The sequence below is a fragment of the Ranitomeya imitator genome, chromosome 2 (assembly GCF_032444005.1).
Source record: "Ranitomeya imitator isolate aRanImi1 chromosome 2, aRanImi1.pri, whole genome shotgun sequence".
Classification (NCBI taxonomy): domain Eukaryota; kingdom Metazoa; phylum Chordata; class Amphibia; order Anura; family Dendrobatidae; genus Ranitomeya; species Ranitomeya imitator.
Window position 1 is genome coordinate 341,852,737 of NC_091283.1, and position 27,258 is coordinate 341,879,994.

At 46.4% G+C, this 27,258-nt stretch overlaps 2 protein-coding genes across 2 annotated transcripts in view; both read left to right on the plus strand.

Moving 5' to 3' along the window:
• LOC138666512 (zinc finger protein 721-like) overlaps positions 1-27,258 on the plus strand; it is a 620,944-nt gene that overhangs the window by 179,891 nt on the left and 413,795 nt on the right. The gene's annotated exons all lie outside the window — the stretch shown is intronic.
• Positions 989-25,560, plus strand: LOC138663700 (oocyte zinc finger protein XlCOF8.4-like). The gene is made up of 7 exons (XM_069750003.1): positions 989-1,040; positions 17,650-17,796; positions 17,924-18,103; positions 18,187-18,310; positions 18,394-18,491; positions 18,690-18,780; positions 24,699-25,560. The coding sequence occupies exons 2-7, from the start codon at positions 17,719-17,721 to the stop codon at positions 25,466-25,468; spliced, it is 1,341 nt and encodes a 446-aa protein (XP_069606104.1). The 5' UTR covers positions 989-1,040; positions 17,650-17,718; the 3' UTR covers positions 25,469-25,560.

Sequence of the window (27,258 nt, forward strand, 5' to 3'; positions counted from 1 at the left end):
TTGCCACGTTTTTGTGTGCGTCGTGCGTTGCGTCGCCGACGCAGCGGCGCGCAACGCTAGTCTGAACGTAGCCTTACTGAGTACACAAACACTCAGGCATGCTCAGTAGCCCAGTTGAAGGGAGCACAACGTCATTTCCGGCCAGCAATCCCCATTAGAGCAGTCAGACTATTTAAAGAGCCCCACATGGAACACATCATGCCTTCCCACAGGACGCAGGAGCGCTATCACCCATCCACTAAGGTAACAAAGCTGAGCACCTTACATTATCTGTTTGAGGAAGCCGATCTGTATATGCCTGGTCATGCATGTAATATACTGATTACCGCACTTTGGTGATCCCCCCAGGGTATTAAGCCTACATGTCCACCAGCAAGACGCTGATGCGCCACTGTTACCCCTCTACAAGGTAAAAACTCACCTTACCTCCCTTAGGACACTGCCCAATACCAACAGCATGGCTGACCAATTATCTGTAACATTGCAGGCTTTATCCAGAACTGGCAAATCCATTAAACCACATACAACTTACCAGCAATTTAAGGCTGATTCGCTGGCACCTGCAAAAAAGGTATTTTCCCCTCTAGCAACCTCTGGACACCACTAACATATATGGTTATCGCCCCTTACCATCGTGATTATATATTCCAGGTTGTCTCCAGTGACATAACTACTTTCTATTTAAATCGCATATATGCAAACAGCAGCAAGACGCTGATGCACCGCTGCTATTCCCCAACAAGGTGGTTATTCATTCTAGATACACCAGGGTACTACTATTAACTACCTTTCACTGACACTTATGTATATGGTATTACAGGTCACACTCAGAGAAAAATTAACTATTAGGCCATACTTGGTATCAAAGAGACTGCACCTGGTAAATCACTATTACTTTTGGACGTACTGTATGTTGGGCCTCTATGTAACTGCCTATCCATCACAGGCTGCTAACGTCACTATCATTCTCCCCAGCCCCTTGACACTACAAGGACAACATCCTCTTTACTATAAGAGCCACTCATAAATCCTGGATTAAGGTAACAACTATACTTTTTACTACAGAAGCACTCGTCACGTGACTGCCATTTACCAGGAGACGCACCTTGCGATAATACAGCCCCCACTCCCACCTCGGATGCATCCACCTCCACAATGAATGGCAGAGTGACTGTCTCCCGTTTGACAGACCTCATGCTATAACTTAGCCTCACAACGTAGTCTATTGGGGTATAATATTATAAGTCTAAACATACCCTTTATACTGTATATATTGTTTTGTATATGTCTTGTAATTTTTGTATATTATGTATCTAAAGATTTTGTATATACTGTTTTGTATTCACAGTGCGACTTTAGAGTAAGACCTGGGAGGGTCACATTGAGTCGCTTGTACAATTGTTTAATAAGTGCCTACTATTTGATCTGTCACATTTGATTGATTTCTGTTTTTCACTTGAATAAATTAGCAAGTTTCAAAAAAATCCTTTTGTTTCTAAGATATTCCACACAGGGAGTGCGGTGGATTTCAATAATATTGATATTAGACCTTACGGTCTGTCTCACCAGCACCCCGATCTAAATTTAGAGTGCAGGCCAAATTAGATATATTTAAACAATATGCCAGAAGGACACTACGAGAATATAGTGATGCCTTTTGGGTTGACGAACGTGCCCACCGTCTTCCGGCACTTTATTAATGACATCTTTAGTCACCTTGTAGGCAGGTTTGTTGTTATCTACCTGGATGACATTCTTGTGTACTCACCTGACCTTGAGTCACACCAGCAACATGTCAGACAAGTCCTACAGATACTTCGTGACAATAAATTGTATGTCAAACCTGAAAAGTGCATGTTCTCGGTGGAGGAGATCCCTTTCCTTGGATATGTAATATCTGCCACCGGTTTTCGCATGGATCCAGCAAAAGTCCGGGCGGTATTGGAATGGGATCGTCCTGAGGATTTGAAGGCCTTACAAAGGTTTTTGGGTTTTGCCAATTACTACCGTAAATTCATAAAGAACTTTTCAGTAGTAGCTAAACCGCTCACAGATATGACTAAAAAAGGGACGGACTTCTCCAAGTGGTCCAGTCCTGCCAGGGAGGCATTTGACACTTTGAAGGGGTGTTTTGCTTCTGCACCAATTCTTATTCAGCCTGATGTCACTCTGCCATTCATTGTGGAGGTGGATGCATCCGAGGTGGGAGTGGGGGCTGTATTATCGCAAGGTGCGTCTCCTGGTAAATGGCAACCATGCGCTTACTTCTCTAAAAAACTGTCGCCAGCTGAGAGAAACTATGATATTGGTAATAGGGAACTCTTAGCTATCAAATGGGCATTTGAGGAGTGGCATCATTTTTTGGAAGGAGCGGTTCACCCTGTGACGGTGAATACTGAACATAAGAATCTGGTTTACTTGGAGTCGGCAAAATATCTTACACCTCGTCAGGCAAGACGGACTTTGTTCTTTACCAGATTTAACTTTTTTGTTACTTTTAGGCCGGGAAGCAAAAATGTTAAGGCAGATGCTTTGTCCCGTTGCTTTCCTGGAGGAGGCGATAAGTGCAAACCGGTACCTATTCTACAAAAAGGGGTAGTAATGGCGTCCATATGCTCCAATCTTAAAAGAGAGGTTGCGGACGCTCAGGGGGATGCCCCTGCTACCTGTCCTCTTGGTAAACTATTTATACAAGTCAATCTTCATCTTAGAATCCTCAGTGAACATCATGATACGGTGCTGGCTGGACATCCAGGGATTAAGGCTACCGCGGATCTACTTACTCCGCGTTTTTGGTGGCAAGGTGCTTTTAAGGATGTTCAGGAGTATGTCGCCGCCTGCAATATCTGTGCGCGTTCTAAGACTTCACATACTCGTCCGTCAGGGGCTCTCCTACCTTTGGAGATTCCCAGCAGACCTTGGACTCATTTGTCAGTCGATTTTTATTACGGATCTACCTGTGTCTGCAGGGAACACTGTAATTCTGGTGGTAGTGGACAGGTTCAGTAAAATGTCTCATTTTATTGCTTTGTCAGCTTTGCCTAATGCCAAAACTCTGGCGCAAATCTTCGTCAGGGAAATAATAAGACTGCATGGGATTCCTACGGATATTGTTTCTGATTGGGGGGTGCAGTTTATCTCCAAATTTTGGAGGGCGTTTTGCACCTGTTTGGGGATCCATTTGTCTTTTTCTTCGGCGTTTCACCCTCAGTCTAACGGGCAGATTGAACGGGTTAATCAGAATTTATAGACATATCTTAGATGTCTTGTATCTGAGAATCAGGAGGACTGGCTGACCTACTTACCGTTGGCTGAATTTGCAGTTAATAATCGCTGTCAGGAATCAACTGGTAAGTCCCCATTTTTGGGGGCATATGGGTTTCATCCGCAGTTTAGTTCGTTCAATGGTGATCGCCTTTCTGGTTTACCGGAGGAGGAACGGTTCTCTTCTTCTATTTCTACGATTTGGCAGGGGGTGATTAGTAATTTGCAAAAGATGGGCTCCAAATATAAGAGTGTGGCTGATCGGAGACGTTTGGTGGGTCCGGACCTGAGTGTTGGTGACTTGGTGTGGCTGTCCTCAAGGAACATTAAGCTAAAGGTTCCATCTTGGAAATTGGGTCCCAGGTTTATTGGTCAATATAAGATTCTAGCTTTCGTCAATCCGGTAGCATTCCGCCTTGCTCTGCCACCTACGTTTAAAATTCACAATGTGTTTCACCGTTCTCTTATCAAGAAGTACGTGGCATCTGCAGGATCTTCACCTCTGCCACCTTCTCCTGTCATTGTCGATGGTAATCTGGAGTTCCAGATAGCCAAGGTGTTAGATTCTCGTCTGGTTCGTCAGTCACTTCAATACATGGTACATTGGAAGGGGTACAGTCCTGAGGAGAGGATGTGGGTTTCAGCTTCCGAAGTTCATGCGATCAGACTGGTTTGGGCCTTTAATGCTGCCCACCCAGATAAACCAGGTCCTGAGGTTCCGGAGGTCCCTCATAGAAGGGGGGGTACTGTCACGGAGTTACCGCGACAGAGCAGTACCAGAAGACCACGGCGTCTGATGGCTTCTGCTTCATCGCTGAGAAGAAGCACTTCTCCTGTATATTAAAAGTGTTTTGTTTTCTTTCAGCAGGACAGGGGTTAATAGGCCATGTGGAAATTCCTGCTTTCAGCTGTGCTCAGTTAGCCACTCCTCTCTCCTTTAAAAGCTAGGCCTTCTGGTCAGATGCTTGTCTGAGATAGCACTTGCTTGATAGACCTGGAGTAGTGAGGAGCTGGTGTTTGGAGAGCTGGAGGAATTTTATTGTGCGACAGTTGTATGGTTTGTACGCTTGGAAAATTCCTCATCCTTACCTGCTTTATTTACCCTCCCCATCCTTCACACCCTGGTGGATACCTCTGTTATTTGTGAGAGCATATTTTGTGTGAGTGGAGTTTTCTTTTTACCCTTGTCTTTGTTCCCCTGTTTGTTGGGTTGGTGTACTGTTGTACACGGTAGCGCCTCTCTTCCTCGGGTGGGGGAGGGGGAATGACGCAGGGTGGCAGTCAGGAGACAGGGCGAGGGCGGAGGCCCCGGCATCCTCGACATCTGAGGTATTCCGGGGAACAGGGCGAGTTAGGGCGCCCCCTAGAGCTAGGGCCAGAAAAGGTGCCCCTGGTCCCAGTTTACTCGCCAGTCCAATCGTGACACTTTATCTCCTCCAGGATACTTGCTTTCTCTTTTTCTTTACGCTTACGGCCCCCTCTTCGGATCTTATACCTAAAGGGGCGTCTGATTGTTTGGAAGGGGTAGCTATTTCTTTGTCCTCATTATGTTCCTCTATACCACTGGAGTCAGAATCAGTGATCCATCCATCTTTAGAAGCTTTCTTTTTATTACCATGGTTGAAATTTCTTTTTCTGTTATAAAATTGCCTTTGTTTATTTTTATTCCAGGTGAATATTTGTCCAGTTTCGAAATCATTCTTATCTCTCAGAAATTTTGTTTTCTTCTTATCTTTTGTTTCAATTTTCATAAGAATGAGTTTTTTTTCCAGTTTTTTTTATTAACGCCTTATATTGAGTATCTGTACTTCTTGTCGACAGTTCATGCTTTGATTTTTCCAATTGATCACACAAATTCGTGTATTCCTTTTCATTTTGACGAGTTGTAAGAGGCTCTGTGAGCGCTGTAAATGAATCTGTTCCCAAGCTTGCTGGAAATTGGGATCATCTTTAAACTGGGAAATCTCTTTTTACACTCGCAGTCCTCTAGGTTACAGTCCACATAAGATTTTAAAGATTTAATTGTCCAAAATAACTTAATTTCTTTTTCTGCCAGAAAACCGATTTTAGTTTCCAAAGTCTTTGTGCTTATTAGCTCCAATTCATCCCTTAAATTGCAGTTAGCAAAAAACTCCACCGCACCCTCTCTTCCTGCTAAGAGACCGGGCTCCGCAGCTGTACTGGGGTCGAGGTCAGTGATATCTTCACTGAGTGCCTCCATGGCAACAAACAGTAGCTCCTACTATGCTCTAGGATCCTGTGCTATATTCCTGAATGCAAATAGTCATTCAATCTTGAAAAGTTCAAAGAGACGAATGGCACCAGGACTCAACAATGCAGTATTGGGAGCGCTGAATCAAATACACCTCTTTAGACCCACAGCGTGCGGTATCCATGCAGTACTGGAGCGTAGTGCTCAGCATCAATAGCCATAACAGCACAGTAAAACTTTGCACAAGAAAGTAGAAGAATGCGGCACTCACCCAGGTTGCGAAGTGAATATCTTTAATCTGTCTTTAATCCATGTACAGACTTTGCATAAAAGACAAGCGGAGACGACGAGGGTGCGGGGAGAGTGAGCTGGACGACGGCCGTTTCGCACAATTAGTGCTTCCACGGGTCCATGTGAGCTAAAACCCAAGTCACTTCCTCATAAAGGGAACAGACTTAACCTCAATTACTAACATGATTGTTACATTTGGCAAAAAACCCCCACAAATTACAATACAAGTTAGCATAAAACACTTAAGATAACTGCATATTTCGAGAACACTATAAAAATATTGCCTTAATTTTTGTATACCAGAAGAGTTCAATTTAACAGAATTCAAAATAGATTTTTACAAATGTGTGAGAAAATTACATCTACACAAATTTTTTTGTAAATGCGGATAATAAAAATATGAAAAATCCCGCAGTAACAACAGATACCCCAGCATCAATCGGAAGTTTGGGTTTTTATAGCTTATCCACCATCAGATGTGAAAGATATTGAAGATGTATTTCTATTGTTGAGTCTGAATGAAAACATAGACATAGGCATTAATGAGAACAGTGCACCTTTGGAAATTGAACCTTTCCAAGGGGGTGTCCAATCAAACTTTATGCCTCCCCTGTCCGCAGGAAATGTGATTGACGCTTTCCAAAATGCAGTGTTGAAAGACATTGAGGCTTTAATTTATCCCGGTTTTGGTAAAAATCTGCCGCCAGGGGAATTAAGGGCACTGAGCGAAATGCAGACATGGCATGACGTTATTATAAGAAAAGCGGACAAGGGGGGCAATCTTGTAATTCTGGATAGGGAATACTATATCAGTGAGGCATTGTCACAATTAAATGATCAGGAAACCTATTTACCCCTTGAATATAATCCAACAGGGAGATATAAGGAAAAACTTTGTAGAAAACGGAATCCTGAGACAGGGTAGAGGAAAATCTGGCAAAAGTTTTTCTGCTAACTTCCCTCATTGGTATAGTATCCCTAAAATCCACAAGTGTGTGGAACGACCCCCTAGCCACCCGATCATTTCGGGAAAAAATTCTCTAACAGAGCCCTTGTCCCAATTTCTTGATTGGCTATTAAAGCCATTGCTGAAGAAAATGTCATCATTTATGAAAGATAGCGGGGATTTTTTATTAGCGCTTAAAGGTATTGATTGGCAGGAGAATTTTTCTTTGGCTTCTATAGACGTTGTCAATTTATATACAAGGATCCCGCAGCAACAGGGGATAGAAGCGATTAAAAAAATTCTAGAAAATACAGGCAAAGATCCAGGGTTTATTTATTTTGAAAGTCTTGACTTTGTGCTATCCCATAATGCCTTCAAATTTATCGATAAGTGGTACTTGCAAAAAACAGGAACCGCGATGGGCACGCCAGTCGCGTGCGTTTTTGTGCATCTTTTTTTAGCCGACCTTTGAAGAAAAATATATCACTTCTATACATAATCCATATTTAAAATTCATCCGGACTTATTTACGGTTTGCAGATGATATTTTCATTATTTGGGATGGCACAAAGCAAGACTTTGACCTTTTTGTATCCAGTCTGAACGAGTCCAATGCTGAGAACATGCAGTTTACTTCTAGTTTCGGAAAAAATTCTTTAGAATTTTTAGATGTGAAAATTGAAATTCATAATGGCCAAATGAACACAAAGGTGTTTAGGAAACCCTCGGCTACAAACAACTTATTGCATTATGACAGTGCGCATCCATCCCGCACAAAAAATAGTATTCCTTATAGCCAAATGGGCAGGCTTAGGAAAATTAACAATAATGACGATATTTATAGGGAACAAGTTGCAGATCTAAAAACTCGCTTTATCAACAGGGTATATTCTGTAGCAATATTAGAAGAAGCAGAAAATCGAGCAGATAGATTGTCGCAGAAGGAACTCCTTATAAAAATAAACGAAAACACCAAGTATCCAAAACAAAAAATCTTAAAAAATTCACATTTAGCTTTATTCATAGTGCAATGGATAAGCAGATATATGGGACAATTAGAAAAAAATTGGCACATTCTGCAAAGCGACAGAGATTTAGAAAAAATCACCACATTAAGTCCCCAGTTTGCTTATAAACGTACAAAAAATTTAGGAGATTTATTAGTCCATTACCGACTTCTCCCTATGCGTAATAATTGGCTAAAAAAAGATTTGCCAGTAGGAAATTTCAAATGTGGCCACTGTAGATTTTGCCATCTTCATTATACGGATAATCCTATGAGAATAGGAGGCATTAATCATAGAATTCGGGATTTTATTTCATGCAAAACCAGATTTGTAATCTGTTATTTTGTGCCCTTGCAATTATTTCTACATCGGTAAAACGATCCGACCCCTTGTAACAAGATTTCGTGAACACTATAATTCGATAGCGTCAGGTAAAAAGTCTGTACATGGATTAAAGACAGATTAAATATATTCACTTCGCAACCTGGGTGAGTGCCGCATTCTTCTACTTTCTTGTACAAAGTCATATATATATAGACTGTATATATGTCTTCAAGAATATTTGAGCCCATGGATCCATATGTCCATTTTGCAAGCTTGCAAAAAAATCTTGCTCTACGGATGCCATACGGATTACATGCGGAGGTTTACATGCGCAAAATACGTAGCCACACCCTGTCTACGGATTACATACGGATCACTATGCCTGAAAAAAAACGGACCGTATTTTCATACGCCAAGTGTGACGCCGGCCTTGCACTGCTGAAACGTTCGTAGGGACAGGTTGGCGCCACAGCACACTAATCGTATTTAGTTTAACCCCACACATTGCTGATGTTTTATTCACTTTTTTGTTACACTATATGAATGTTTTGTTTTTTTTACAATTGCACCTGTGTGATACTCATTCTCTGTTGATTTCACTTTTGTATGTGGGAAATAGTCTGTGTAAATTTATTTCACTTGTTTACTGTTATATCCTGTGGCGCCATCATATGGCTAACTTTGATTGACATATTTGTCTTATATATATATATATATATATATATATATATATATATATATATATATATATATATATATATTTATGTTATTTTTACATTAATAAAATTATATCTTTTTAATAGGTTTTCTTTGTACCTGGGTTCATTTACACGTTGTACACCTCGTACACACACGGCTCTGCTACATCCACACTGTAAACACTGAGGCCCCTGATCATGTGACCCCTGACTCCTCCCCTCCTGTGACCTCATCACAGGTCCTGTGCGCACAGAGCAGCCATATATGTGGAGTGCGGTTCTGCACGTGGAGGTCGGTGCTGGAGGCTCCATTATTCTCTATGTGGAGTGCGGCTCTGCGGGTGGAGGTCGGTGCTGGAGGCTCCATTATTCTCTATGTGGAGTGCGGCTCTGCTGGTGGAGGTCGGTGCTGGAGGCTCCATTATTCTCTATGCGGAGTGCGGCTCTGTGGGTGGAGGTCGGTGCTGGAGGCTCCATTATTCTCTATGTGGAGTGCGGCTCTGCTGGTGGAGGTCGGTGCTGGAGGCTCCATTATTCTCTATGTGGAGTGTGGCTCTGCGGGTGGAGGTCGGTGCTGGAGGCTTCATTATTCTTTATGCGGAGTGCGGCTCTGCGGGTGGAGGTCGGTGCTGGAGGCCCCATTATTCTCTATGTGGAGTGCGGCTCTGCGGGTGGAGGTCGGTGCTGGAGGCTCCATTATTCTCTATGTGGAGTGCGGGTGGAGGTCGGTGCTGGAGGCCCCATTATTCTCTATGTGGAGTGCGGCTCTGCGGGTGGAGGTCGGTGCTGGAGGCTCCATTATTCTCTATGTGGAGTGCGGGTGGAGGTCGGTGCTGGAGGCTCCATTATTCTCTATGTGGAGGGCGGCTCTGCTGGTGGAGGTCGGTGCTGGAGGCTCCATTATTCTCTATGTGGAGTGCGGCTCTGCGGGTGGAGGTCGGTGCTGGAGGCTCCATTATTCTCTATGCGGAGTGCGGCTCTGCGGATGGAGGTCGGTGCTGGAGGCTTCATTATTCTTTATGCGGAGTGCGGCTCTGTGGGTGGAGGTCGGTGCTGGAGGCTCCATTATTCTCTATGCGGAGTGCGGCTCTGCGGATGGAGGTCGGTGCTGGAGGCTTCATTATTCTCTATGCGGAGTGCGGCTCTGTGGGTGGAGGTCGGTGCTGGAGGCCCCATTATTCTCTATGCGGAGTGCGGCTCTGCGGATGGAGGTCGGTGCTGGAGGCTTCATTATTCTTTATGCGGAGTGCGGCTCTGTGGGTGGAGGTCGGTGCTGGAGGCCCCATTATTCTCTATGCGGAGTGCGGCTCTGCGGGTGGAGGTCGGTGCTGGAGGCTCCATTATTCTCTATGCGGAGTGCGGCTCTGCGGATGGAGGTCGGTGCTGGAGGCTTCATTATTCTTTATGCGGAGTGCGGCTCTGTGGGTGGAGGTCGGTGCTGGAGGCCCCATTATTCTCTATGTGGAGTGCGGCTCTGGGGGTGGAGGTCGGTGCTGGAGGCCCCATTATTCTCTATGTGGAGTGCGGCTCTGGGGGTGGAGGTCGGTGCTGGAGGCTCCATTATTCTCTATGTGGAGTGCGGCTCTGGGGGTGGAGGTCGGTGCTGGAGGCTCCATTATTCTCTATGTGGAGTGCGGCTCTGCTGGAGGAGGTCGGTGCTGGAGGCTCCATTATTCTCTATGCGGAGTGCGGCTCTGCGGGTGGAGGTCGGTGCTGGAGGCTCCATTATTCTCTATGTGGAGGGCGGCTCTGCGGGTGGAGGTCGGTGCTGGAGGCCCCATTATTCTCTATGTGGAGTGCGGGTGGAGGTCGGTGCTGGAGGCTCCATTATTCTCTATGCGGAGTGCGGCTGGAGGTCGGTGCTGGAGGCTCCATTATTCTCTATGTGGAGTGCGGCTCTGCGGGTGGAGGTCGGTGCTGGAGGCTCCATTATTCTCTATGTGGAGTGCGGGTGGAGGTCGGTGCTGGAGGCTCCATTATTCTCTATGCGGAGTGCGACTGGAGGTCGGTGCTGGAGGCTTCATTATTCTTTATGCGGAGTGCGGCTCTGCGGGTGGAGGTCGGTGCTGGAGGCCCCATTATTCTCTATGTGGAGTGCGGCTCTGCGGGTGGAGGTCGGTGCTGGAGGCTCCATTATTCTCTATGTGGAGTGCGGGTGGAGGTCAGTGCTGGAGGCTCCATTATTCTCTATGCGGAGTGCGGCTGGAGGTCGGTGCTGGAGGCTTCATTATTCTTTATGCGGAGTGCGGCTCTGCGGGTGGAGGTCGGTGCTGGAGGCTCCATTATTCTCTATGTGGAGTGCGGATCTGCGGCTGGAGGTCGGTGCCGGAGGCTCCATTATTCTCTATGTGGAGTGCGGATCTGCGGGTGGAGGTCGGTGCCGCAGGCTCCATCATTCTCTATGTGGAGTGCGGCTCTGGGGGTGGAGGTCGGTGCTGGAGGCTCCATTATTCTCTATGTGGAGTGCGGCTCTGCTGGAGGAGGTCGGTGCTGGAGGCTCCATTATTCTCTATGCGGAGTGCGGCTCTGCGGGTGGAGGTCGGTGCTGGAGGCTCCATTATTCTCTATGTGGAGGGCGGCTCTGCGGGTGGAGGTCGGTGCTGGAGGCCCCATTATTCTCTATGTGGAGTGCGGCTCTGCGGGTGGAGGTCGGTGCTGGAGGCTCCATTATTCTCTATGTGCAGTGTGGCTCTGCGGGTGGAGGTCGGTGCCGGAGGCTCCATTATTCTCTATGTGGAGTGCGGCTCTGCGGGTGGAGGTCGGTGCTGGAGGCTCCATTATTCTCTATGTGGAGGGCGGCTCTGCGGGTGGAGGTCGGTGCTGGAGGCTCCATTATTCTCTATGTGAGGTGCGGCTCTGCGGGTGGAGGTCGGTGCTGGACGCTCCATTATTCTCTATGTGGAGTGCGGCTCTGCGGGTGGAGGTCGGTGCTGGAGGCTTCATTATTCTCTATGTAGAGTGCGGCTCTGCGGGTGGAGGTCGGTGCTAGAGGCTCCATTATTCTCTATGTGGAGTGCGGCTCTGCTGGAGGAGGTCGGTGCTGGAGGCTCCATTATTCTCTATGCGGAGTGCGGGTGGAGGTCGGTGCTGGAGGCTCCATTATTTTCTATGTGGAGTGCGGCTTTGCTGGTGGAGGTCGGTGCTGGAGGCTCCATTATTCTCTATGTGGAGTGCGGCTTTGCGGGTGGAGGTCGGTGCTGGAGGCTCCATTATTCTCTATGCGGAGTGCGGCTCTGCTGGTGGAGGTCGGTGCTGGAGGCTCCATTATTCTCTATGCGGAGTGCGGCTCTGTTGGAGGAGGTCGGTGCTGGAGGCTCCATTATTCTCTATGCGGAGTGCGGCTCTGCTGGTGGAGGTCGGTGCTAGAGGCTCCATTATTCTCTATGCGGAGTGCGGCTCTGCGGGTGGAGGTCGGTGCTGGAGGCTCCATTATTCTCTATGCGGAGTGCGGCTCTGCTGGTGGAGGTCGGTGCTGGAGGCTCCATTATTCTCTATGCGGAGTGCGGCTCTGCTGGTGGAGGTCGGTGCTGGAGGCTCCATTATTCTCTATGCGGAGTGCGGCTCTGCTGGTGGAGGTAGGTGCTGGAGGCTCCATTATTCTCTATGTGGAGTGCGGCTCTGCGGGTGGAGGTAGGTGCTGGAGGCCCCATTATTCTCTATGTGGAGTGCGGCTCTGCTGGTGGAGGTCGGTGCTGGAGGCTCCATTATTCTCTATGTGGAGTGTGGCTCTGCGGGTGGAGGTCGGTGCTGGAGGCTCCATTATTCTCTATGCGGAGTGCGGCTCTGCGGGTGGAGGTCGGTGCTGGAGGCTCCATTATTCTCTATGTGGAGTGTGGCTCTGCGGGTGGAGGTCGGTGCTGGAGGCTCCATTATTCTCTATGCGGAGTGCGGCTCTGCGGCTGGAGGTCGGTGCTGGAGGCTTCATTATTCTTTATGCGGAGTGCGGTTCTGCGGGTGGAGGTCGGTGCTGGAGGCTCCATTATTCTCTATGTGGAGTGCGGCTCTGCGGGTGGAGGTCGGTGCTGGAGGCTCCATTATTCTCTATGTGGAGGGCGGCTCTGCGGGTGGAGGTCGGTGCCGGAGACTCCATTATTCTCTATGTGGAGTGCGGCTCTGCGGCTGGAGGTCGGTGCCGGAGGCTCCATTATTCTCTATGTGGAGTGCGGGTCTGCGGGTGGAGGTCGGTGCCGGAGGCTCCATTATTCTCTATGTGGAGTGCGGCTCTGCGGGTGGAGGTCGGTGCTGGAGGCTCCATTATTCTCTATGCGGAGTGCGGCTCTGCTGGTGGAGGTCGGTGCTGGAGGCTCCATTATTCTCTATGTGGAGGGCGGCTCTGCGGGTGAAGGTCGGTGCCGGAGACTCCATTATTCTCTATGTGGAGGGCGGCTCTGCGGCTGGAGGTCGGTGCCGGAGGCTCCATTATTCTCTATGTGGAGTGCGGCTCTGCGGCTGGAGGTCGGTGCCGCAGGCTCCATTATTCTCTATGTGGAGTGCGGCTCTGCGGGTGGAGGTCGGTGCCGCAGCTCCATCATTCTCTATGTGGAGTGCGGCTCTGCGGGTGGAGGTCGGTGCCGGAGGCTCCATCATTCTCTATGTGGAGTGCGGCTCTGCGGGTGGAGGTCGGTGCTGGAGGCTCCATTATTCTCTATGTGGAGTGCGGCTCTGCGGGTGGAGGTCGGTGCTGGAGGCTCCATTATTCTCTATGTGGAGTGCGGCTCTGCGGGTGGAGGTAGGTGCTGGAGGCTCCATTATTCTCTATGTGGAGTGCGGCTCTGCGGGTGGAGGTAGGTGCTGGAGGCTCCATTATTCTCTGTGGAGTGTGGCTCTGCGGGTGGAGGTCGGTGCTGGAGGCTCCATTATTCTCTACGTGGAGGTCGGTGCTGGAGGCTTTATTCTCTATGTGGGGTGCGGCTCTGCAGGTGGAGGTCGGTGCTGGAGGCTCCTTTGTTCTCTGTGTGGAGTGCGGCTCTGTGGGTGGAGGTCGGTGCTGCAGGCTCCATTATTCTCTATGTGGAGTGAGGCTCTGCGGGTGGAGGTCGGTGCTGGAGGCTCCATTATTTTCTATGTGGAGTGTGGCTCTGCGGGTGGAGGTCGGTGCTGGAGGCTCCATTATTCTCTATGTGGAGTGCGGTTCTGCAGGCGGAGGTCGGTGCTGGAGGCTCCATTATTCTCTATGTGGAGTGCGGCTCTGCGGGTGGAGGTCGGTGCTGGAGATTCCATTATTCTCTATGTGGAGTGTGGTTCTGCGGGTGGAGGTCGGTGCTGGAGGCTCCTTTATTCTCTATGTGGGGTGCGGCTCTGCTGGTGGAGGTCGGTGCTGGAGGCTCCATTATTCTCTATGTGGAGGTCGGTGCTGGAGGCTCCATTATTCTCTATGTGGAGTGCGGCTCTGTGGGTGGAGGTCGGTGCTGGAGGCTCCATTATTCTCTATGTGGAGTGCGGCTCTGCGGGTGGAGGTCGGTGCTGGAGGCTCCATTATTCTCTAAGTGGGGTGCGGCTCTGCGGGTGGAGGTCGGTGCTGGAGGCTCCATTATTCTCTACGTGGAGGTCGGTGCTGGAGGCACCATTATTCTCTATGTGGGGTGCGGCTCTGCGGGTGGAGGTCGGTGCTGGAGGCTCCATTATTCTCTATGTGGAGTGCGGCTCTGCGGGTGGAGGTCGGTGCTGGAGGCCCCATTATTCTCTATGTGGAGTGCGGCTCTGCGGGTGGAGGGATGTGGAGTTTCCCCATTACTGGCGCATTAATACTAGAAATATATTGCACAGGGGATATCGCAGCCAATTCCCACAAGAAGAATCCTGGAAACACAGAATTAGAAATGTTTCTTTCTCCGCAGTTGCTATAGAACTTAATACATTGTGGGCCAGCTTACATTCTACAGGATGGTGTGGAAGGAGACAGTAGGTTGGCGGGGTTGCAGCAGTTCCGGTGTTGGTGAGGTGCAAGTGGTGAGGAGGCAGCGGGGTCATTGCAGGCTGTAAGCTTTCTTGAAGAGATGGGTTTTCAGGTTCCATATGAAGGATCCAAATGTGTTTGATAGTCGGACGTGTTGGGGCACAGAATTCCAGAGGATGGGGAATATTCGGAAAAAGTCTTGGAGGCCATTAGGTGAGGAGCGAATAAGTGTGGAGGAGAGAAGGAGGTCTTGGGAGGACCGGAGATTACGTGAGGGAAGATATCAGGAGATTAGGTCAGAGATATATGGAGGAGACAGGTTGCGGATGGCTTTGTAGGTCAGTATTGGTCACTTGAAATTGGATACGCTGAGGGAATGGGAGCCAGGAAAGAGATTTGCAGAGGGGAGGAGTAGTGAGGAGAGAGAAGAATTCGTCGGGCAGCAGAGTTAAGGATGGACTGGAAAGGTGCGAGAGTGGTAGCAGAGAGGCCACAGAAAAGGATGTTGCAGTAGTCGAGGCAAAAGACATGATGAGGGCATGCACAAGCATTTTAGTAGATTGAGAGTTGTGGAAAGGACGGATTCTGGAAATATTTTTGAGTTTGAGGCAACAGGAGGTGGCGAGAGCTTGGACGTGCAACTTGAAGGACAGGGCGTAGTCGAGGATTACTCCGAGGCAGAGGACTTTCGGTACGGGGAAAGCGTGATGTCATTTATTGTGATAGATGAGGTAAGGAATAACTGTGAGATGGCGGAAAGATAATTAGTTCAGTTTTGTCCACATTGAGTTTGAGGAAGCGAGAGGAGAAGAAGGATATGGCTGATGGACACTCTGGGATTTTGGCAGCATATAGATGACGTCTGGGCCAGAGATCTGAATGTTATCAGCATAAAGGTGGTACTGGAATCCATGGAACTTTGAGTTGTCCCAGGCCAAGTGTATAGATTGAGAAGAGTAGGGGTCCTAGAACAGAGCCTTGGGGGACTCCAACAGAGAGTGTGGGATGAGGAGGTAGTGTTGGGAGTGGGAGATCCTGAATGTGCTGTTGGAAAGGTATGAGGAGATCCAGGATAGGGCAAGGTCTTTGATGCCAAAAGAGGAGAGGATCTGTAAAGGGATGGGATGGGGTCTAGTGCACAAGTATTGAGGTGTAAATAGGAGAGAAGACAATTAAGCTGGCCTTCAGTGATGTTGGAGAGGGAGGTTATGGGGAAGGGCATTGGTCTGGTATACAAAGGGGTTGTGGTGGTTGAACAATAAAGACTTGCCTTGTTTAGTCGATCTTATTTTTGAAGTGTGTGGCAAAGTCCCTAGCAGAGATAAAGGAGGTTGGAGGGAGCAGCAGCGGTGGACGGAGGAGAGAGTTAAAAGTTTTGAATAACCATTTCAATGACATTCAGTGCCTGGTCCATAAGCAGAGGGACACTATTTTAGGACAGCAGGGAAGCCTCTCATCCAGGATTTAACTTCTATGTGCTGCAGAACTACAAGTGCAGGTTTTTTTGTGGCGGAAACATGTTATTCTAATAGTATGGTGTTCGATTCTTGGCCCCCAAACACAGTATAATGTTCCCACAGTACCGAAATCCCCCAATTTTTTTTTATTTTGTGGGGGGGGACATTTAAAAAAAAAAAAAAAAAACCACATCATTTCCACAAGGAAAAAAACACATTGCTTGCAGATATTGGCATCAAATATCTCCTGTCTTGAACTTCTAAAAATAAAAGCTTTTATAAAAGCCTTAAACTTCTGTGTGTGAATCAGATTACATTCTGGGGAAGACGGGAAACCTTCATATAGACGGCCAGTGGTGATGGAGTCTGTGACCGACTGTGGCCAAATATGTTTCTAGATCTGTTTTAGAAGATGAAGATGTCGTCCTCATCATGAAGTAGTTATTTCTCATGTCACGTGTAATGAATATCTCCTGCAGTATTGCTAATGCCGATTCCACGATTCCAGCGTCGGTAAACGTGACGAGAATTGGCATAATGGAAGATTAGTCTATGAGAAACGTGTTCAGCTGCCGACTCCGAGGAAGAAATTGCTTGTTCTCTGTGGCCTAAAATATATAGATTCTCATAGAAGATGTCAGGGAAAAACGCAGTATGGTGTAAAATAATACAAATACCATTGCTGCTTGGGTCCCCACCAGTCTCTGTATTTCATGGTCAGTCTTAGGCTACTTTCACACTAGCGTCGGAATCTGCCCGTCGAAATGCGTCAGGCAGAGATTCCGATGCTAGCGTTTGATGCGCCGCACAATGGGTGCAGCGGATGTATTTCTCTGGCGCATCCGTTGCCCCATTGGGAGGTGGGGGCAGAGTTATGGCCGCGCATGCGTGGTCGGAAAAAGCGGTCCGTCGGCAGCAAAAAACGTTACATTTAACGTTTTTTGCTCCCGGTGGTCCGCCACAACACAGAGAAACCGTCGCACGACTGTTGCTACGTGTGGCAATGCGTCGCTAATGTTAATCTATGGGGCAAAAACGCATCCTGCAAACAACTTTGCAGGATGCGTTTTTTGCCATAAACGACGCATTGCGACAAATGCCAGTGTGAAAGTAGCCTTAACGAACTTGTGATTCCTACAGCTAATCAGTTGCTGATGCAGTGAGCAACATAACCAGTGATTAGGAGCATGGAGGAGATGTCTAAGGGCTCATGCTCACCTGCGAGAAACTCAGATGAGTCTCGCATATTAATACCCGGCGCTACTGCCGGCACTCAGATCGTAGCGTGCGGCCGCATAGGAATACATGCATCCTCACGCTCTGCTCCTAAGTGCCAGCAGCACCGCCGGGTATTGATGTGTGAGACTTATCCGAGTTTCTCGCAGGTGAGTATGAGGCCTTAGTCAGCAACTCAACATGTGTTCTAGTCCCATACAAGACTAGAGAATACAACATCTACACGTTCTATCTCTTCATATGTTTCTCTTATTATCTCCAGTAATTGTATTATTACAGGATTTTTAAGATGTTACATCGGCTCATCTTCTCATTCAGGTCTCTACAATATTGGATCCTCAAAGTGAAGATCTATATGAGAGAATCTTTTTGACTTGCCCATCAAGAATGGATATGGACAGAGACAAGATGGCGGAGAGGATATTACACCTCACCCTAGAAATCCTCTTCCGGCTTACTGGAGACGTGAGAGATTCTGATGATGTCACATTACATCATTCTTATCTATGGGAATAACAGCTGGACAGAACTGGAGAGGTGAGGACTCTGGAAATGTCTGTAGTGAGATTTATTAATGTCTCTCCATTACCAGGATTACACAGTAGTGAAGAACACCTCTAGTGAGCACTGTCAGGACCCTGTGTCTGAGGAATGGGGAAGACCCCTGAGCCCAATCACGGGACCTCCACCTCACACCCTGATACATGAAGACATCAATGACCAGAAGATCCTAGAACTCATCTACAAGATGATTGAGCTGCTGACTGGAGAGGTGACACTGCTGGGAATGCTGGGACATTATATAGTAATGCTATGAAGGGATCAGGGGGATGATGGTATCATTGTATGTGTCAGGTTCCTATAAGGTGTCAGGATGTTGCTGTCTATTTCTCCATGGATGAGTGGGAGTATTTAGAAGGACACAAAGATCTGTACAAGGACGTCATGATGGAGGTTTCCCAGACACTCGCATCTTTAGGTAATAGACAGGACTAAATACACACTGCCTATAATTATCTGTATGTTATGACTGATTTCAGTACCTGTATTTATTTCCTCCAGATCAATACAGTAAGAGGACAACACCAGAGAGATGTCCCCATCCTCATCTTTCACAGGATTGTAAACAAGAAAATCCCAATGTTCCTCAGGATCATCAGGTAGATGGAGAGAAGGTGTCATGAGATCTCCCCTATGATGTGTAGACAGCTGTGAAGGTCTTGTGTTCAGTCTTGTTTTATCTACAAGTATTATATGTTTTATAGTTGTGTATTGACAACGGTGGAAATTGCAGGATTAGAGCTGATCATAGATGAGACTTCTCCATCTGTCTGTGACTTTTACAATATTTGTTTCAGGGTGAAGATCTAACCCATATTAATACTACAGAGACAGATGTGAGAGGTGATGAGAGGTGTAAAGAGGAGATTCCTACAGATAACAGCCCAGGTGAGTAGTAACCACTAAAGGTGGAGAAATCACAGATTCTTCTCGCTCACCGGCTGTGGCTGCTTTATCGGTGGTGTAGTCCGGCTGTATTACAATCGTGTGATCACCATTTTGCCTCTAGACCACAACATTCTCTTCCATTTGGATATGTTAAAATTATTTTGTGAAATTGTGAAATCCTTTTCAATAGAACTTACAACCTGAAGGATTCACCTACCCCCTTGAATTAGAAGATGCTGACTCTTACCTGCCCAGATCTGTAAACTACAAATGCAAATGACGCTGTACGTAGAATGTGCTGACAAGTTAGAAAATCACTTGAAGGAAAATATTATAATGGGCCTGTAAGAGAAAGTGGAGAGTAGTGATGCTGTTGGCTTCCTTGAACTCTGATATCTTGTTGGATGAATCTCCCTTCTCTCCCTTCTGTGCTGCTGAATGTGCTCATATGGCCCCTACAAGTCGAAGTTCAGTCTTTCTGGTCAACTTTGCTTTTATGATCGACAACATTAAAGGGACACTGTCACCTGTATTTGGAGGGAACCATCTTCAGCCAGGGAGGCGGGGTTTTGGGGTGTTTGATTCACCCTTTCCTTACCCGCTGGCTGCATGCTGGCTGCAATATTGGATTGAAGTTCATTCTCTGTCCTCCATAGTACATGCCTGTGCAAGTGAAGATTACCTTGTGCAGGCGTGTACTACGGAGGACAGAGAATGAACTTCAATCCAATATTGCAGCCAGCATGCAGCCAGCGGGTAAGGAAAGGGTGCCCGCCTCCATGGCTGAAGATTGTTCCCTCCAAATTCAGGTGACAGTGTCCCTTTTAAATGTGCAGTGAGGGCCAAGTGTGAATTCTGTACAATAACAACAGATATTTTCCTCCAGCATACTATGTGTTGGGAGGGCTGAATTAACCCCTTCCCGACCCATGACGCCACGTAGGCGTCATGAAAGTCGGTGCCAATCCGACCCATGACGCCTATGTGGCGTCATGGAAAGATCGCGTCCCTGCAGATCGGATGAAAGGGTTAACTCGAATTTCACCCGATCTGCATCTTCACCCCCCCCCCCCCACCCCTGGGCTACGATCGCTCTGATTGGCTGTTGAGAGTGAAACTGCCAATCAGAGCGATTTGTAATATTTCACCTAAAAAACTGGTGAAATATTACAATCCAGCCATGGCCGATGCTGGAAACACTGATATGCCCCCACCCCACCGATCGCCCCCCCAAGCCACCGATCTGTGGTCCGCTCCCCTCCGTCGCCCTATTTCCTCCCCCGTCGTCCTGTCCGCTCCCCCCGTGCTCCGATGCCACCCCCCCGTGCTCCGATGCCACCCCCCGTGCCCCGATCTACCCCCCCTCATACTTACCGAGGCTCCCGGTGTCCGTCCGTCTTCTTCATGGGCGCCACCATCTTCCAAAAGAATCGGCCGGCAGATTCGTTACATGTACATTTTGATCACTGTGACATAACCTATCACAGTGATCAAACTAAAAAAATTAATAAATGACCCCCCCTTATCATCCCTATAGGTAGGAACAATAATAAAATAATTTTTTTTTTCCACTACAGTTAGAACTAGGGTTAGGGTATGTGCACAAGTATTCTGGTCCTCTGCGGATTGTTCCGCAGCGGTTTTGATAAATCCGCAGTGCAAAACCGCTGCGGTTTTTATAAATCCGCAGTGCAAAACCGCTGCGGATTTATCGCGGTTTTTCTGCGGATTTCACTGCGGTTTTCTATTGGAGCAGTTGTAAAACTGCTGCAGAATCCGCAGAAAGAAGTGAAATGTGCGGAATGTAAACCGCTGCGTTTCCGCAGCATGTGCGCAGCGTTTTTTGTAAACTCATGGGAAACTGCTGCGTACCCGCATCGGCTGAAACGCTGTGGATCCGCAGCGTTTTCCGCGTTGTGTGCACATACCCTTAGAATTAGGCTATGTGCACACGGTGCCGATTTGGCTGCAGATCCGCAGCGGATTGGCCGCTGCGGATTTGCAGCAGTGTTTCATCAGGTTTACAGTACCATGTAAACCTATGGAAAACCAAATCCGCTGTGCCCATGGTGCGGAAAATACCGCGTGGGAATGCTGTGTTGTATTTTCCGCAGCATGTCAATTCTTTGTGCGGATTCCGCAGCGTTTTACACCTGTTCCTCAATAGGAATCCACAGGTGAAATCTGCACAAAAAACACTGGAAATCCACGGTAAATCCGCAGGTAAAACGCAGTGCCTTTTACCTGCGGATTTTTCAAAAATCGTGCGGAAAAATCTCACACGAATCAGCAACGTGGGCACATAGCCTTAGGGTTGGAATTAGATTTAGGGTTGGAATTAGGGCTAGGGTTGGAAATAGGGTTAAGATTAGGCTTGTGGTTAGGGTTATGGATAGGGTTAGGGGTGTGTTGGGGTTAAAGTTGGGATTAGGGTTAGGGTTAGGGTTGGAATTAGGGTTCCCGGTGTGTTGGGGTTAGGGTTGTGATTAGGGTTATGGCTACAGTTGGGTTTAGGGTGAAGGGTGTGTTGGGGTTAGTGTTGAAGTTAGAATTGAGGGGTTTCCACTGTTACGGCACATCAGGGGTCTCCAAACGCAACATGGCGCCACCATTGATTCCAGCCAATCTTGCGTTCATAAAGTCAAATGGTGCTCCCTCCCTTCCGAGCCCCGACGTGCGCCCAAACAGTGGTTTACCCAAGCATATGGGGTACCAGCATACTCGGGACAAACTGGGCAACAACGATTGGGGTCCAATTTCTCCTGCTACCCTTGTGAAAATAAAAAAACTGCTTGCTAAAACATTATTTTGAGGAAAGAAAAATTATTTTTTTATTTTCACGGCTCTGCGTTGTAAACTTCTGTGAAGCACTTGGGGGTAGATATGTATCTAGATAAATTCCTTGGGGGGGGTCTAGTTTCCAAAATGGGGTCACTTGTGGGGGGTTTCTACTGTTAAGCCACATCAGGGGCTCTGCAAACGCAACGTGACGCCCGCAGAGCATTCCATCAAAGTCTGCATTTCAAAACGTCACTACTTCACTTCCGAGCCCCGGCATGTGCCCAAACAGTGGTTTACCCCCACATATGGGGTATCAGCGTACTCAGGAGAAACTGGAGAACAACTTTTAGGGTCAAATTTCTCCTGTTACCCTTGGGAAAATAAAAAAAATTCTTTTCTCAAAAATGATTTTTTAGCCTGCAATTTTTTTTTTTATTTTCATGGCTCTGCGTTATAAACTTCTGTGAAGCACTTGGGGGTTTAAAGTCCTCACTACACATCTAGATAAGTTCCTTTCGGGGTCTAGTTTCCAAAATGGGGTCATTTGTGGGGGATCTCCAATGTTTAGGCACACAGGGGCTCTCCAAACCTGACATGGTGTCCACTAATGATTGGAGCTAATTTTCCATTTAAAAAGCCAAATGGAGTGCCTTCCCTTCCGAGCCCTGCCGTGTGCCCAAACAGTGGTTTACCCCCACATATGGGGTATCAGCGTACTCAGGACAAACTGGACAACAACATTTGGGGTCCAATTTCTCCTATTACCCTTGGCAAAATAGGAAATTCTAGGCTAAAAAATCATTTTTGAGGAAAGAAAAATTATTTTTTATTTTCATAGCTCTGCGTTATAAACTTCTGTGAAGCACCTGGGGGTTTAAAGTGCTCAATATGCATTTAGATAAGTTCCTTGGGGGGTCTAGTTTCCAAAATGGGGTCACTTGTGGGGGAGCTCCAATGTTTAGGCACACAGGGGCTCTCCAAACGCGACATGGTGTCCGCTAACGATTGAGATAAGATAATTTTTCATTCAAAAAGTCAAATGGCGCTCCTTCCCTTCCGAGCCTTACCATTTGCCCAAACAGTGGTTTACCCCCACATGTGAGGTATCGGTGTACTCAGGAGAAATTGCCCACCAAATTTTAGGATCCATTTTATCCTGTTGCCCATGTGAAAATGAAAAAATTGGGGTCACTTGTGGGGGAGCTCCAATTTTTAGGCACACGGGGGCTCTCCAAACGTGACATGGTGTCCGCTAAAGAGTGGAGCCAATTTTTCATTCAAAAAGTCAAATGGCGCTCCTTCCCTTCCAAGCCTTGCCGTGCGCCCAAGGTTTACCCCCACATATGAGGTATCAGCGTACTCAGGACAAATTGGACAACAACTTTCGTGGTTCAGTTTCTCCTTTTACCATTGGGAAAATAAAAAAATTGTTGCTAAAAGATCATTTTTGTGACTAAAAAGTTAAATGTTCATTTTTTCCTTCCATGTTGCTTCTGCTGCGAAGCACCTGAAGGGTTAATAAACTTCTTGAATGTGGTTTTGTGCACCTTGAGGGGTGCAGTTTTTAGAATGGTGTCACTTTTGGGTATTTTCAGCCATATAGACCCCTCAAACTGACTTCAAATGTGAGGTGGTCCCTAAAAAAAAAAAAAATGGTTTTGTAAATTTCGTTGTAAAAATGAGAAATCGCTGGTCAAATTTTAACCCTTAACTTCCTAGCAAAAAAAAATTTTGTTTCCAAAATTGTGCTGATGTAAAGTATACATGTGGGAAATGTTATTTATTAACTATTTTGTGCCACATAACTCTCTGGTTTAACAGAATAAAAATAAAAAATGTGAAAATTGCGAAATTTTCGCCAAATTTCCGTTTTTATCACAAAAAAACGCAGAATTTATTGACCTAAATTTACCACTAACATGAAGCCCAATATGTCACGAAAAAACTCTCAGAACCGCTAGGATCCGTTGAAGCATTCCTGAGTTATTACCTCATAAAGGGACACTGGTCAGAATTGCAAAAAACGGCCATGTCATAGGGGTGGAGCCGCATATTCATCACTGTAATGGGCGGCACCACGTGACGGCTCATACAGGAGAAGCTGCGGTGAGGACAGGACACTGCGAGGGAGCCGGGTGAGTATTTTAATAACAGCAGGCGTGCGCACAGGGGATGGGGACAGGGATCTTTATGTTACACACGAGAAACAAAGAAAAAAAAAAAAAGGATTATTCATATCTTCTCTCCAGCGAATGCTGCTGGAGAGAAGATCTGAATGGCGGATTCAGCACCATGTGGGGGGGACAGCGCTTACTGTAGCGCTGTCTCCTGCACGGCACATGGACTGGACATGGACAGCGTCCGTGTGCGGTACGTGTTTTACATGGACCCATTGACTTTAATGGGTCCGTGTAATCCGTGCGCTCCCACGAACACTGACATGTCTCCGTGTTTGCCACACGGACACACGGTCCGCAAAAAATCAATGACATCTGCACAGATGCATTGATTTCAATGTGTCTACATGTGTCAGTGGCTCCGGTACGTGAGGAAACTGTCACCTCACATACCAGAGCCACTGACGTGTGAAACCGGCCTTATGTTTTTGTTTTTTTTTTGTTCACTGTTATGCCAGAAGGCTCTGTTTATTTTGCTAAACCCTGCTATGGTCTATGCTGTCCAGACCAAACCAGCAGGTGATCTACTACAAGAAACGTTCCTGTGTCTACCTTGGGAAGCAGCTGAGTGTGTCATCCCCTCTCAGTGGTTTGGGCACACAGCAAAGCTCAGAAGCAAGGTGGAAATTTCACTTTGTTGGTGGACTGGTTTATTGAAGGCATGTTGCTTTTCAAGAGCTTTTGAGCCACTACTAATGTGGAAACCTCTGTTTTCCACTGACTGGGGACTTGTTTTTTTGTGAAATGAATGGAAGTTTTTATTGGTATTATGTTTGTCTACATAATATTTCTTTGTGGCTTTTTATTCCATATTTGAGAGGCAGAATGAACAAACAATTTAACACCACGCTCTACTGGTTCATCCTATGAGATTTTCTATACAGACAGTTTAAATAAAAATTTTAAATGAAATTCAAAGATATTTTATTCAAAAATAATAATTGTTTTATATCTTGGCAGATGACTATACCAGGAGATCAGAGGGACAACTTATATCTTCAATTTTTAAATCAGATAATCTTGATATCCCACAGGATGCAATTGATGTGAATACCATTACTCCAGATATAGCATCATCCCTTCACAGCAAAGATCTGTTATCTGATCCTTTGAAACAGGTCCTATCTCCTGATTCACTACTGACTACTAAGGAAAATCAAAGTCACAAAATAATCATTAAAAATGTAAATACTCCTAAATCAAAGAAGCCATGTTCATATTCAGAATATAGAAACCAGTTTCCCATTGACAAGTCTTTTCTTAAACATCCAAAAATTCACTCAGCAGAGAAAAGATTTTCTTGTTCCAAGTGTGTGAAATGTTTTAAGCTCAAGTCACATCTTGTTGGACACCAAAGAACCCACACAGGGGAGAAGCCTTTTTCCTGTTCAGAATGTGGGAAATGTTTTAAACAGAAGTCAGCTTTGGTTGACCACCAGAGAACACACACAAGGGAGAAGCCTTTTTCCTGTCCAGAATGTGGGAAATGTTTTAAACAGAAGTCAGCTTTGGTTATCCACCAGAGAAGACACACAGGAGAGAAGCCTTTTTCCTGTCCAGAATGTGGGAAATGTTTTAGTCAGAAATCAAATTTAGTTAAGCACCAGAGAACACACACAGGGGAGAAGCCTTTTTCCTGTCCAGAATGTGGAAAATGTTTTAACAGGAAATTCAATGTTGTTATACACCAAAGAAGTCACATAGGGAAGAAGCCTTTTTCGTCTTCATAATGTATTTCTTAAAGGGGATGTCCATTACTAGGACAACCTCTTTGTCATTCCTCATGTTTGGCCTATTTCAAATAAAAAAATACTCAAACTCCCTTTCTGTGCCAGCGTTGTTCCAGTGGTCTTGGCACTTATGTTGCCAGGGTTCATGTGAGGTTGTTGCATAACACAAGCACTACACCCAATCAGCGCTGGCTTCTTTGTTCCCATCTTCGGATGTATTGAACATCAACAGGAAGCCAAGGCTGCGGCTGCTCTCTGAATTGGGCTACTTTCACACATGAGGTTTTTGCCATGAGGCAGGATCTGTTGAATTAAAAAAAAAAAAAAAAAGGATACGGTCGCTGGATTCGTTCATTTCGCCTCACGTTTCATAAGTTTTCTGCCGGACAGAAAAAACGTTCCTCTGGATGTTTTCTGTGGCCACCGGAAAACTATTTTTGGACTGATCTGGCAAAAAAAGGATAAAACATTAGGCCAGTGGTCCCCAACTCCAGGCCTCGAGGGCCGCCAACAGTGCAGGTTTTCAGGATTTCCTTAGTATTGCACAGGGGTTGGAATCATCACCTGTGCAGATGATCACATTACCACCGATGCAATACTAAAGAAATCCTGAAAACCTGCACTGTTGGCGGCCCTCGAGGCCTGGAGTTGGGGACCCCTGCATTAGGCCATCAGGTGAAATCCGGCGCTAATACAACTGTCTGAGAAAACAACGGATCTGTTTTTATGAAAAATTCGCCGGATTATGCCTGATGTGTGAAAGTAGCCTTACTCTTATTGTTTGATATGTCCAATAGTGGAGACAGTGAACCAAATTTAAGAACGCTTTTGCTTTCGAAACGCGTTTGAAATTCTATTAGTCTAAATACATTTTTCCTACATGTTTCAACCAAGAAGGAAAAAATACTTTTGGATATGACTAAATTTTAATTTTGAAAAAATAAAGAATTCATCATTTTAAACATGTCTTGAAATTATGGAGTAGAAGCTGGATAAATCTTTTCCTTTCCAGTGAGAAGGGTTTGTCCAAGAAGTGGACATCCCCTTTAAACATCAAAAATTCTACACAGAGAGAAACCATTATCATACCGACAGTGTGAAAAATAAATTACTGGAAAATCTTATTTTGTTGATCATCAAAAATAACTCCGACTGGGAGACACTACATATGTTTTTGTACAATTTGTCAGTAACAGATAGTCATGTAATTACTAGGGATGAGCGAATGTGCTCGGTGATACTTAGATATCATTTGAGTATCTGGGTGCTTGGAAATACTCGGTGAGCATTAGCTGTTGCTCGGATCTGAAATTTGAATCCCCACTCCGCATGTTTGGTGTCTGCTACACAGCCAATAAACATTTATGTAAAACCAGAACACATGAGCTGCGCGCACAGTGAACAAGCCCGTAGAGACATGTTCACACCACCAAGAGACTTGAAAACACAAAAAAGCACAGTAAAACCAAAAACACTCTGTTGCAAAAAAATCACAGTGGACAGCAAGTGCTGGTAAAAAGATGGAAAAAACAGGGTATTTGGTTGATACGTTTTTTTGAGCTGTGCGCACAGGAGCCGTTCTGTCCAGCGTGTCCACAGTGCAGCGCCCCAGAGATCTGGTTGTTGCAGTATGACTCTCTGCCACTAAGGGGAGTGATGGTACGTCTGATGGCACTGAAGGAATTCTCCTGACCAGGTATCACCAGCACACATTACACCTCACACTCCGGCCACTAGGGGGAGCAAAAGGCTTTATTTATTGGGCCCTTCCTCACACTGGTAAAACTAGG

Bases quoted from the DNA above. Each gene is read 5' to 3' on its own strand.
- LOC138663700 (XM_069750003.1), top strand. From the start codon at position 17,719: ATGGATATGGACAGAGACAAGATGGCGGAGAGGATATTACACCTCACC. The intron at 17,797-17,923 runs GTGAGAGATTCT...CTCCATTACCAG, and splicing joins TCTTCCGGCTTACTGGAGAC to GATTACACAGTAGTGAAGAA. The intron at 18,311-18,393 runs GTAATAGACAGG...TATTTCCTCCAG, and splicing joins CCAGACACTCGCATCTTTAG to ATCAATACAGTAAGAGGACA.